Below are 12,544 nucleotides of genomic sequence, written 5' to 3'. Positions count from 1 at the left end.
CCACTGGCAATATTTAGTGCTGGTGTCCGTCATTGTTGTTTAGATGTTTATGTGAGAGCATTTAGAATGTGTGTCTCAAGCCAGATTCAAAGGGAACATAGTGATTGTCAACATTTTTTATGATCTGGGGGTGGATGCAGTGTCAGTGGACATATGACCACAGAGGGAGGAGCGGGATGAGGGTCACTCATTTCTAAGCTGAAGTCACTGGATATTGGACCTTAAAATAGAACTACAGAGGGTATATAGGGATGCTGTCGGACTTTCCCAACCAGACCACTGTTCTGTGCAACCGCAAATAAACTCTGTGACAGACGGCTTCTGATGGAAGAAATGAACAGCCGGCGAGAAAAAGCTACCGGGTAAAAACAAGGGAATTTCAACTTATTGGAGTGAAGCAAAGGATTTCCAAGGTGTTGGTATTATCTGAGACTAGCAGGAACTGCTTCAGCTAGTAACTCAGAGGATAAAACGAGGAGAAGACAAGAAGGACACAGAGCAAAGGATACTGCTCTTTCATTGGATTGTTGTGCTCCCTTGGATTTCTTTATTTCCCTCCTCCTGATCTAAACGCATAGGAGGAGACGGCGCTACAACCACTGCAAGGATGAAGTACAGCTACCATGTACCATTGTCAACATACACGCGCACTTCACAGTACACACCAACATACCACACACCATCCTACTACAGCCCCTCACATTACACACCGACAGCGCACACATCGACATACGCCTCGATATCAAAGTACACCCCAACACAGCACAGCAGCACATATTACACCCCGACACATTGCACATCCACTTACAAAGCTGCATCAACATACGTTCCTTCATACAGCAAAGGCTCACGGTACAGTTCAACGCATCGCACGGAAGCACAAGAAAAGCCTGCACCCGTGATACCTGTAACACCTGTAAAGAGAACTGTGCACTTCCCCAATGACATCATCTTCCAAGATATTGTTAGACGAGGAGATATGGAGCAAATTGGCCGCTTCATGAGAGCAAGGAAGGTTCGAGTGGATACACTCTTCCACTCAGGTGAGCAAGGTCTTCACAGCTTTTATGTTTTCGTTCCCATGGCCATCAGTTTTACTTCCAGGAATCCACTGCCCTAATGTTTGAGAGATTTTGGGGTTTTGGATTAGAGGGGCAATGATTTCACGTTAAACAACAAACTGAGTTGCAAAGAGCAGTGCTGCTGCAGGGGACTGATGTTGCTGTGTATGCAGGTATGGCGGCACTACATGAGGCAGTGCTCACAGGAAACCTGGAGGTGGTGAAACTGCTGGTGAAATATGGTGCCGACGTCCATCAGAGAGATGAAGATGGATGGACGCCACTACACATGGCCTGCAGTGATGGCTACCCAGAGATTGCAAAGTAGCGTATAACTTTTCCAAATAAGATTAATGTTAGACTTCAGATTACCACATCTTTACGACATGTCATAGAGCTGAGACCGTTAAACAATCATATATCACAGCCATTAACGATCTGATGATTTACAGGCGTCATATATCTAGAAACATCGCAGAAGGAATCTCTATTCTGGTTAGAAATGTTTAACTTTATTTCCCTCTCAGGTATCTGCTGACGATGGGAGCGAGCACAGAAGCAGAGAATGAAAGTGGAGAGAAGCCTGTGGACCTCATTGACCCAGACTGCAAGGAGCTGACCACGCTGTTTGAGACTGGCTGTGTGTGACGGAGCACCAAATGAACCCAGGAGAGAACCAGAAATACGATAGAAATGATAAAAGAGAATGAACGGTAAACGACACTAGATAAGCTTAACGGACTGGAGGAGCATTTCTGCTGCAGATGGTACAATGTCTCTGATCCTGAGAAGCAAAATTGTGTTTTTTATCTTCAAAAGTGAACCTCAGACTTCCTTTAGATAATCATTTTTAGAATACAGACGTAAAGCAATACCCCAATATTCTGTTGCTGGTGATTCAATTATTTTACTTTATTATTTGTGAGACTTTTTTTTTTTTGTGCATTTGTATATTTGTTATTCCTTTCAGTGTTAGTGCTGTAAATATCTTTCTGTAACTACCTGACAACCTAACACAGTAAATGTCACAGAACCCAGATGTCATTGTTACTCCTTGAGCATTGGTCAGGTCTAAATATCTATTCATTTCGTGAGGAAGTTTTATTTCTATCCCAGTGAGCTTTTAAATTCAAGTATTAACAGCTGTATTGGTGTTAAGCAGTGACTTTTTATGTAGCTGGTTACACTGTCTGTTGATCCATACTGTGGATATATATAGATATATATATATATATATATCTATATATATATTGATATATATAAATAGTGTATTTACACTTTAATTTGGGCTGAGATGATTGTGTTTTATACATTGTTATATGTCCTCACTGCTGGGCAGAAGGAGGATCATCCAGATCAATAAAACCTACTGATCGTCATAAGACAAACAAACAAACACACGGTTTATGTTGTTCATGCTCCTCCACTGCTACAGCATTTCCCCTAATGTATTCTATTATTTTCTGTAGTAAAAATACAAAAGTCATCAATGAAAGTCTTATAATTTCCTGTTTAATGATTCATTTTGTACATTTTCAGAAATAAAGGTAACTTTTATATGAATGAGTCATTACTGTGATCTGTTGAGAAAAATTAAACTCGAGAGATGGAGCAACAGTCCGTCGGTCAGAGGTTGATTATTTGATGCTCAGATTCCTGAGCTCACATGGACATGTGCCTTTGGGCAAGGCACAAAACTCCGCATTGCCTCTAAATGCACTGTTAGTGTGCATGCATGCTGTGGTAGGGATGCATGTTCAGTTTATTGCGCTTTAATGCGCTGTATGAATGTGTGCACAAATCATTGTTTTTCTGGGGGGTAATATTTTAAAGTGATTTTGAGGGGTCAGCGAGACTAGAAAAAGCGTTACATACAAAAACAAAGCATTTACGTTATTACAATAACCGGAGAAAACACACCATCAGTTTAACTGCCATCATGTAAAACTGAAACACCTGAGCCATACTTTGTGTTAAGCATTGCTACTTTGGTCTAGCATTTCATGAAATTCCAGTTTCAGTCATATTTTATCACTGTTGGTTTAAAATTGTGATAGTCCTCCACAACTAGAGGAGTGGAGGATGCTACCACCACTCTATTTAACTTTCTATACAAGCATCTTGAGAGTAAGAAAACCCATGTTAGACTTTTATTTGCAGACTTTTAATACAATTCAGCCACTCATTTTATACAATTCAGCCACTCATTTTATACCATAAATTAGTGTCCTTTTTTAGTCTTGATCTTTGAATGGTGAAATGGCTCACAGACTTTTTAATCGGTAGGCCTCAGTCAGTCAGGGTAAATAGTGTCTTATCCCGAAAGAAGAAGATGACTTCTACAGGTTCACCACAGGAGTGTGTCCTGTCCCCTTTATTTTTTATTTTATATACAAATGACTGCAGGAGTCACCACACTGACAGGCATTTCTTGAAGTTTGCTGACGACACAGTCTTAGTCAGTTTACTCCAGGATGGAGAGGTTGACCATGGGCCAGTTACAACTGACTTTGTGGAGTGGTGTGACTGCCATTTCCTCAAGTTAAATGTTCAAAAAACTAAGGACATGGTCATTGACTTCAGGAAAATAACACATCCAGCTTACCCAACAGTTATTAAGGGTACAGCGGTGGAGATGGTGGATTCATATAAATATTTGGGGACAATAATTGAGAAAAAACTTGACACATGACCTAAATACCTCAACAATCTGCAAAAAGGGCCTGCAGACATTATACTTTCTGTGCAAACTAAAATCTTTCAATGTTGATAATACCTTAATGATTTTGTTTTATAGATATCTTATTGAGTTAGTTTTAACTTTTTGCTTAATGTCATTTTATGGAAATTTGTCGGTTAAAAACAAAAATTGTCTGCTCAAAATTGTGAGAGACGCAAATAAGATAATTGTATGCAGCAGCTCTCTCCCTCTCTCTCAGAGATCTTTGACAGACGAGTCTTACAGAAGGCTCGGTCCATTTCTCTGCCTCGGGCTTGTACTAGGTATAAATTTTCCTTTGTTCCACGTGCAATCAATGCAATCAGTTTGCACAATCCTTAAATGCACTGTTCTTGTGGCATCTTTTATCTTTTACACACTTTATTATACTCTCTGATATTTATATTCTTACTTCGTTTAGGATTGTTCAAATCAAGTTTGGTTGCTGCGACATTGTTTTATGTCACTGTTTTATTTATTGTTGTGTTAGTTGCACTGCCACTGCAAATTAAATTTCCCCTGGAGGGACAATAAAGCTCTGAACTGAACTGAACTTTAAATCCTCTTTAGGTTTAGTCTTATACAAACTCGTATACCCTAGTTATCCTGACATGTAAAAGTGGAAAAAGAGATATAATGGTGGTAATGTTTTTTTTTTTATAAACTCAAATTAGCGGGTAAGTTGATTTGTTTGTTAGAACAAAACTGCAACATCATCATTATTATTGTTGTTATTATTATCATTATCATCATTATTGTTATTAGCGTGATTGACTTGTTTTTGGAAGCGCCTTTCTCTTCCGTGTTTCCTACCGGAAATGATTGGTTGGCATTGGCAACGTTTTAGCCAGGTCTAACGGCGTACACAGTCTCTGAATAAAGAAAACGAGGGGAACAATTCCACAAAGGTTTGTGAACAGGCTTAGCGCTCATTTGCTGGGGCAGTTCGGAAATGTCATAATTGTGCCAAGTGTCCTCTGTTAACTTTGCAGTATCAGCTACTGTGATGAAAATATTAGCTCCTCCAAGCTAACGCTACCATAAGACAATGTAAATCACCGACTAGCTAGCTACAAGGCTAAAGTGAGCCAGCTGAAATGGTTGTGTCAGGGAATCTTTAGTTAGCTGCGCTTCGGAACATAGCTATTGGGAGACAGGTATCCCAAAAGCAAAGAGTGCTTCGAAATGCGGTGCTAATTACGTTTAGTAGCTTATCGTACAACTTTTGGCTCCGTTGCCTGCTGCTAACAACACTGAAGCTATACAAGCCAAAACGTAAACAAAAGCTGCTTGTTTGGCTAACGTCAAAAGTGTTCATTTTCCCCCCTGACGCCTAGCCTACCTTAGCTATAGAGGAAACAGTACACCCCTGCAACAACAATTTACTTCTATTGTGGCCAATGTTACCTGAGGTCGTCAGATGATAACATTTATCTTAAATGGCATTGAAAGACAAGCAAACAAATGTTACGCAGGCGACCAACCGGCTACCCATCAGTTTAGAGCTTCATACAGGTTAGCTGCGTTGGAGTTGTTTTAGCTCTTAGGTGTAACCGTGCGTCTGTTTCCTGCTGAAAAAGACTTCTTAGATTATGTGGGAATACTGATGTTGTCGTTGGTGTGTGTCCCCCAGACTTCAGCTGAGGACTCGTGCACGTTTGCATCCTTCAGCGAGGAGCGAGTACAGACTGCAAACAGAATGACCAGGTCTGAAAACGTTTGCAAATGCAGAGTGATAACCACACTGGATTAAAATATGATCACGATTCATCAAATACTATTTTAGATGTGTGTTTTGTTGTGATTCTGAGACACAGAATGGTGTAATATTTATTTCATAGCGATGAACATTTGTAAAAAATCTCTCAGTAAATGATTGCTTGCTCCACTGCTAATTTAGATGTTTTTAATGTTTTGAAGCTCATCAGCTCCCAGGATGGTGAATAGTTACAAAAGGACTTCAAGTCCCCGATCCCCAACTAACAGTGGGGAGCTCTTTACCCCAGCACATGAGGAAAATGTGCGCTTTATACACGATAGTAAGTATGCCATTTGACAATGACGTGTTGAAAATCCTGTAGGATGAATCCAGCGTTTGTAACCTTAGTCTTATCAGAATTTAAACTTAATTGTGTTGCATGGGAACAATAGCTTGTCTAAACTTAATCCAGCAACCAAGTGACATTTACAAAAATGGTTACAGGAATGTAAACTTTCACGTATTTAGATCATAAAGGTCTGAATAGCTGAAATCCCTTTTTGATACATCTGTTTGCAGATGAGTCATCTTTTCCTGTTCCATAAGTGTAACTGTGCTGTTATATTAGATGAGCTATAATCTAATCACATACCCCCTTTTCAACCAATTGTCAGTCCTGTTTCTATTCAACTGGAGAACATTTCCTCCCATAATGACCTAAGGCTTTGTTCGTAATATGCCTTACAAGTTCTCATTGGTTTTCTGTAAGACATCAAACTGTCCTCCTCAGCGTTTTTATTTCTCAGCCTCCAAAGAAACAAGAAACACAGAGTAAATAAAAGCATTTGATTAGGTTCAAACTTCTGCTTTTATTGTCTTTTACTGTATTTTGATCGTTTGTGTGTTGTAATTATGTTGATGTGACGTGAATGTCTTATTGGGCAGTTTGTTTTTTCCATGGATGATATCGTCATCATAGAGCCGTGTCATCACGTTACTGCGTACATCAGCTCCAGCATCCATTTTGTTACGTTCAAACCTACCTTCGGTTTATTTTATTTAGAAGACTGCTGTATTTTTACACCCTGCGTGTGTTTGTTCCACCTTACGGGATGGGCAGAGTAGACATAACGCCAGTTTACAAACTTGTAGGTTTTTTTTTTTTGGTCACTGTAATCCCGCCCCAACTTTCTGACATAAGCAGATCTTTGTTCCACACTGACTAACAGTTTTGCTTCCCATAAGCCAGTTCGTTAGCTTTAGAAATTTAAAGAATTAGTTGCTCGTTGGAGATTTGACACTGGCTCTAAACAAGCACTGGAACTGAAGTAACAATGCCACTGCTGGCCCATTAACCAAAGCTTTTGGTGTGGTTTTGATGTTTTCTAGTCCAGTCATCGTGTGCAGTGTGCACCTTATAAACACAGTCCTGGACAACCTTTCAGTTGGAAATATTTGATAGGTTGAGTACCAAAATTTGAGGCCATGCTTTTACACTGTCATAGATGCATTGAGACTCAGCACTCTACTTACCCATGTCTCACATTCATTGAGTTAAAGTTCTTATTGTTCTTCAGTTAGTGTGCTTTTTCGTGTTTTTACTGATAAATCTCCAAAGAAGAACCTCCTACATGGCATAAAAATGCTTTGCAATTACTCTCCCACAGCCTGGCAGTGTGTGCTGAGAGACATCAGATCAACACAAAACAGTGAACGTAATGACCGTGGACCACAGGAGTATGTGGAGAAGAACCCCAACCCTAACCTACATTGTAAGTTGTAGCGTAACTGAGTTTTATTTTCATGTCACATTAAAGCAGTGAGCCTGTCAACTGTAGGCCAATAACTTTTCTGTCTACTTTTGTTGCAGCTTTCACACCAGTGGACCTGAGTGACCTAAAAAAACGCAACACACAGGACTCCAAGAAATCTTAGTGTTTTCTTTGATAATCAGATTGCTTTTTTTTTTTTTTTTTTTGTCTCCCCCCCACCCATTATCCACAAGAACTTTTCATTCATCGCCCCCTTTGTCAGCCAGAAAGTTTGCCCTGTTGGCCAGTCTTACACAGAATGCAATTATCATTTCTGTACTCCGGACTATAGTAACCCCTTTCTTCTTTTTATTTTTTATTTTGTTTTGTTTTTACAACCTCTACTACTGACTAAAAAGGAAAAAAATGGAATTTCAAGGAGCACAAATTCTGCCCTCTATTTTTTTATGTTCCTCAGTTCTCAGATTCTTCATATTAACATTCGTAACGTGGACGGGACTGACGCAAGCATTCGTGAAAATTTGTTGACGCCTGTTGCTGAAGCTCCACAGGACACAAAGACTGCAGTCTTAAACACAAAATTACTACTGCTACTTAAATGACTTTGGAGGAAAATGTTAAAGGGCTGACTTCTATTTTTGTTTTGGAAAATAGATAGAAGTAATTGATTGGTAACATTGGATATACCCTGTCTCGGGGCAAGTTTTGGAAGCCAAAACCTAATGTAGAAGGCCAACATTTTTATTATACATTTCCTTGCCCTCAGATGGACTTTATCAAGTAGAGTATGCAAGTATGCAGCCCTTGGTTAACCCCTCTCCTCTAAGCCTTGAAACAAAATGTTGAATAAAGGACTTTTACAGAACTGCTGATTGTATTGATCCTACATGAATATTGATCTGAGTGAATTTTACATCACTGAAGGCAGCTTAAAGTATTTTACGAAGAACAGATTTTCACTGAAAATGCACAATGTGTGGAAGAAATGGGCACTGAGTGAACATTTTACAGCTGGAGCAGTTTCATAATGGCAAGTATATGAGATGGCGTTATCTCATTGTTCAGTTCAATAGAACGAGGAAAATGTCCGTTTTTACTTGAAAAAATTACTTTGAAATTTTAAAGAGAAATGGTAGGCAATTTAGCGTTTCAGCTCCAAGCAGAATGAATATATGGATGAAAAGAAATGATATTTTTTAAACATAAATTAAAGTTAGGCAGTAGAGGGCGCCTGTGACTGAATATAGCGTATTACGTAATGACGTCAGAATTACGTGCCGCACGAGACGAACCTGTTTGCATAATCTGTGGACGTTGGCTCATTTTGTTTTGTCGGCGGTACAGAGGACGTTGAGCTAAAGCTAGGGAGAGGGACCCATTCAGTCTAGGGTGTATTTTTTATATTACTTTGGCAGTTTAGCAGTATTGGAGCAGCATAATGACGGATAAAATGGATATGTCTCTAGACGATATTATCAAACAGAACAGGCAGCAGAGAGGTGGAGGCCGGGGAGGAAGAGGTCGAGGCCGCGGAGGTTCAGGCGGCGGTGGCGGCCGAGGAGGAGGCCCTGGGCGTCTTGGTGGCGGCGGAGGAGGAGGATTTGGAGGCCGAGGCAGCGGTTCTGGCCCCATGAGGAACCGACAGAACCTGAGCCGCGCTAGAGGCAGACCAACACCTTACAGCAGGGTATGAGAAAGTTAGAGGAATGAGCAGTGAAAGGAAAAACCTTCGGCACAGCTGAAAATTCCTGGTTAACGTCCTTCTATTCTCCAATAGGCTTGCTAGCTAATCCTCTAGCCAGTTTGCTAGTCAAGCGAATATAATGATGGCTATCCGCCGAGTTTCCTTCAGAGGAGAGCTCGTTGGTTTGCGGTTAAGCATAAATGGAAGTTGTTTGCATAATGTGTCCCTTCTCCCACAACCCATATGTCTTATATCACCTTCCAAGAAGAGGCCGTTGGAAAGAGTGGATGCGTTAGCCATGTCGGCTAACTAGCTAAAGTTGGATCGTGAAGGCCTCAACAGCGCCATTTTGAATCCAGCACCGTAATTTAAAGCTAGTCATCAAAGGTCAATAACGGCTTTCCACACCAAGTGTCAAATTGATGGTGAAAGGAAACTACTTCATCGAGAGATTTCGCCCTCAAATGATTTCTCACTGCTTACGGGAGCATAGTGTTTGTCCAAGTCCCGGTTCAGCGACCAGGCGGCCTTTTGTTCGGGGAGTGGCTGGCGGGTATCTCAATGCCCGCATGGTGGCTTTCAACCATTGCGCCTATTTCTTGTGGATGGATAAATGGACTTTTAACTCCCTTCGTAGATTTCACATAAGGCCATTCTTCACTCCTTAAGTGTGAATGAGTATGTAGACGAGCCTAACAAAGCCCCAGCCAAAATGGCGTGGTCTCAAAATGGACGCTCACCAAATCCACCCTCATATAGAGGGGGTATCGGGTCTATTTTTTTTTTTTTTTCTCATCCCTTCCATCATATGGACAATATCCCCGCGTGAAAGCCATTTGCATGGCATGGCAAAGAACTCTGGTGGGCCAGGACACCTTGTGCAACGCTGGAGGCTACGCTGCTTCAGATGGTGACCCCCTGTGTATCCGAGGAGCATATCTGGAGAGGCTTTGGTGGAGGCGCAGATGGCAAGAGAACAATGGGCACTTATGGTAGTTAGACTGGGGAGTTTATAAGGGTTTAGAATAAAGATTGTGGGTGGGTTTGGGATGATTAAGTTTTGATAGTGGTTTTGTAGCAGATTCTGTCAGACCTTGTAATCACTAAAAAAAAGTACCATCCATTATGTCAGAAGGTGTAATACAAAACATCCCCTTGCCTTTGTAGTTGTGTTGTTTGTCTTGTAAATGTCCCTCTGTGTTAGCTGATTCACTAGCTTGTAGTGATGGGGTGGGCAGGGAAAATTGGGGACCCTCTTGAGGGAGCTGAGCACCCTGGCCATGTTGGACGTGGAGCCCCTGCTTGCCCCAACACCCAGCCGTGTGGACTCTGTGATTGACAGAGGCAAGGGGATCCTGAAGTCAGCAGGTGCGTTCTCTTTCGTCTGTTGCAGCCTAAACAGCTTCCAGATAAGTGGCAGCACGACATGTTCGACAACGGCTTCAGCGGCTTCAATGGTGCTGCTGGGGGTGGCGGAGGAGCTGGTGTGGAAACTGGAGGGAAGCTGCTTGTCTCCAATCTGGACTTTGGGGTTTCAGATGCAGACATTCAGGTACTAGATTTTCACTCTGAAAACATTCGTCAGTACTGTGTCTGCTTGGACAGAGACTTAGTTTTGCCCCTCTCTTTGAAGGAACTTTTTGCTGAGTTTGGGACTCTGAAGAAAGCTGCAGTTCACTATGACCGATCAGGAAGAAGCCTGGGAACAGCAGATGTCCACTTTGAAAGGAGGGCAGATGCACTTAAAGCCATGAAACAGTACAATGGTATCCCACTTGATGGTAAGCCTCAACCCTAAACTTGTCTTAGTACTTTAAATATGTTTCTGTGCTTGTCTGCATTTTTTACATTGCTTCAGGTATTCTGTTTTGGTAAACTTGCTGTCTGATAGCAGCGCCGTCGTGCCCAAGTTAAGAAGTTTCTGTCTAACTCTTTAGGGCGGCCAATGAACATACAGCTCGTCACATCACAGATTGACACACAGAGGCGGCCTGTGCAGGGGTAAGTGAATTTTGATTTCTAATGTTGCAGAAATGAAACATTACTGATGCAATATATAACTGTTGCTTTGTTTTCAGTCTAAACAGAGGGGGTGGAGGTATGAACAGAACCCGTGGCTTTGGAGGCATGCAGAGAGGCAGAGGAGGACGTGGTGCTGGCGGCCCCCGTGGAAGAGGGCGGGGTGCCCGTGGTGGTACAAGCAAACAGCAGCTGTCGGCAGAGGAGCTCGATGCCCAATTAGATGCCTACAATGCGAGGGTATGTCCAGCTTTCAGTGTTGGGCTTCTCATGAGTTTGCCGGTTTTGTTTTGACAGCTGTCTAATTTCGCTCTTTGTTTGTTTTCTCAGATGGACACCAGCTAAGGAACGAAGCTCTTCCCAGTTGTCCCTTCCTGTCTGCACAGAAGGGAGTGGTTGTTACAAATGTGCAGAATATTTTACACTTGGTTGTCTTTTGATGTGATTGAAATTGTTCCAACTTCTTTTAAATACTCCAAAGTGTTTTTTACCAGTATGTTTTTTTTTTTTTCCTCCCCTTTTCTGATGAAAATGGTTTTGACTGTAGGTTATTGAAGTCCCTCTACCCTGTAGTAAATGAAACTTGTAATAAAAACCTGCAGTGCATATTAACCGAATCAAGTGTCTCATTGTCATGCTTCTATTTGCTACCTTTTGTATTTATCTGGTTTGTTTATTTATTTGTCAGTTATGTTTGTTGACCCCCTCCCCAATTAAAATTGTTGGAAGGGTATAGCTTTTAAGTCTTGATGGCTTCCATTTTCAAATCACATTTTAATAGTGTAAATGTATAACTGTTTTAAGTGCCTTTTAAAGATGGCGATGTTAACACTTTGTAATCACTTGTAAGCTGTAAAAGCTTGCTGAGGCTTTTAAATTAATGACAGTTTTTTGGGGGATATATTTTGCTGATATTTAGTACGGACCTGCGAAGGCGCTGCCACTAGATGTCGTACTATATCAGGGTTCCGCTTTCTTACTCAAACCTTCAGACACGCTTACAGAAGTGTACTTTTTAATGCATGTTGGCTCCATAAATGGAACGTGGTAGTGCTTTAGAAGATTAAAAACTCAAATGCAAACAGCTAAGATTTGTACAAACTGAGGAGGAAGTGTAAAGTTGAATTTCCGGACCTCAGAAGGCGGCACATTTGGGCTACCAACGCGTGCCGTAGCACTTTTTTTTTTTCCGGAAGCGTTTCAATAGGTGCATATTAAAAAAAAATAGTACTTCTTCCGGTCAGGTTTTCATCGTTGAAGCAAGTCGTTTTTCTATGTGGTCATGGGAACGTTTTTATTGTTATTCTTTTGTGTCTTCATAACATCGACATCGTCCTTCTATGAACAGAAAACCTGAAACAGTGTGATGTCAACTGCTATAACTTATTTAAAGCCCAAATAGCTACAACTGCAAAACACCAGTTTCTTGTAAAGATGTAAACATTTAATGAAGTTGAGGCATTTATTAATAGCTGTGCATAATATATTATGACAGAATGCTGTCTGTTACGTTTTGTTATAAGCGTTATTAGTAAATGGCGTAAGTAAGCACTGATAGTTTTAACACCGCGGAGAAACATTGTAAAGTAA

General features: G+C 41.1%; 3 protein-coding genes across 3 annotated transcripts; all 3 read left to right on the top strand.

Annotated features, from left to right (window-relative positions):
• The first annotated feature begins 279 nt into the window (after nt 1–279).
• On the top strand, nt 280–2,624 carry ppp1r27a (protein phosphatase 1, regulatory subunit 27a). The gene is made up of 3 exons (XM_075454004.1): nt 280–1,043; nt 1,235–1,385; nt 1,589–2,624. The coding sequence occupies exons 1-3, from the start codon at nt 608–610 to the stop codon at nt 1,707–1,709; spliced, it is 708 nt and encodes a 235-aa protein (XP_075310119.1). The 5' UTR covers nt 280–607; the 3' UTR covers nt 1,710–2,624.
• A 1,970-nt stretch (nt 2,625–4,594) lies between these two features.
• On the top strand, nt 4,595–8,116 carry mcrip1 (MAPK regulated corepressor interacting protein 1). The gene is made up of 5 exons (XM_075453794.1): nt 4,595–4,688; nt 5,414–5,487; nt 5,701–5,819; nt 7,147–7,251; nt 7,350–8,116. Exons 2-5 carry the CDS (start codon nt 5,480–5,482, stop codon nt 7,412–7,414), a joined length of 297 nt encoding a protein of 98 aa, XP_075309909.1. The 5' UTR covers nt 4,595–4,688; nt 5,414–5,479; the 3' UTR covers nt 7,415–8,116.
• A 449-nt stretch (nt 8,117–8,565) lies between these two features.
• alyref (Aly/REF export factor) lies at nt 8,566–11,571 on the top strand. The gene is made up of 6 exons (XM_075454332.1): nt 8,566–8,938; nt 10,329–10,487; nt 10,569–10,716; nt 10,873–10,936; nt 11,014–11,194; nt 11,285–11,571. The coding sequence occupies exons 1-6, from the start codon at nt 8,690–8,692 to the stop codon at nt 11,297–11,299; spliced, it is 816 nt and encodes a 271-aa protein (XP_075310447.1). The 5' UTR covers nt 8,566–8,689; the 3' UTR covers nt 11,300–11,571.
• The last annotated feature ends 973 nt before the right edge of the window (nt 11,572–12,544 follow it).

This window comes from Odontesthes bonariensis, chromosome 21 (genome assembly GCF_027942865.1).
Source record: "Odontesthes bonariensis isolate fOdoBon6 chromosome 21, fOdoBon6.hap1, whole genome shotgun sequence".
NCBI lineage: Eukaryota > Metazoa > Chordata > Actinopteri > Atheriniformes > Atherinopsidae > Odontesthes > Odontesthes bonariensis.
Note: the sequence above shows the minus strand (reverse complement) of the source record. Positions and strands in the feature narration are given on the sequence as shown.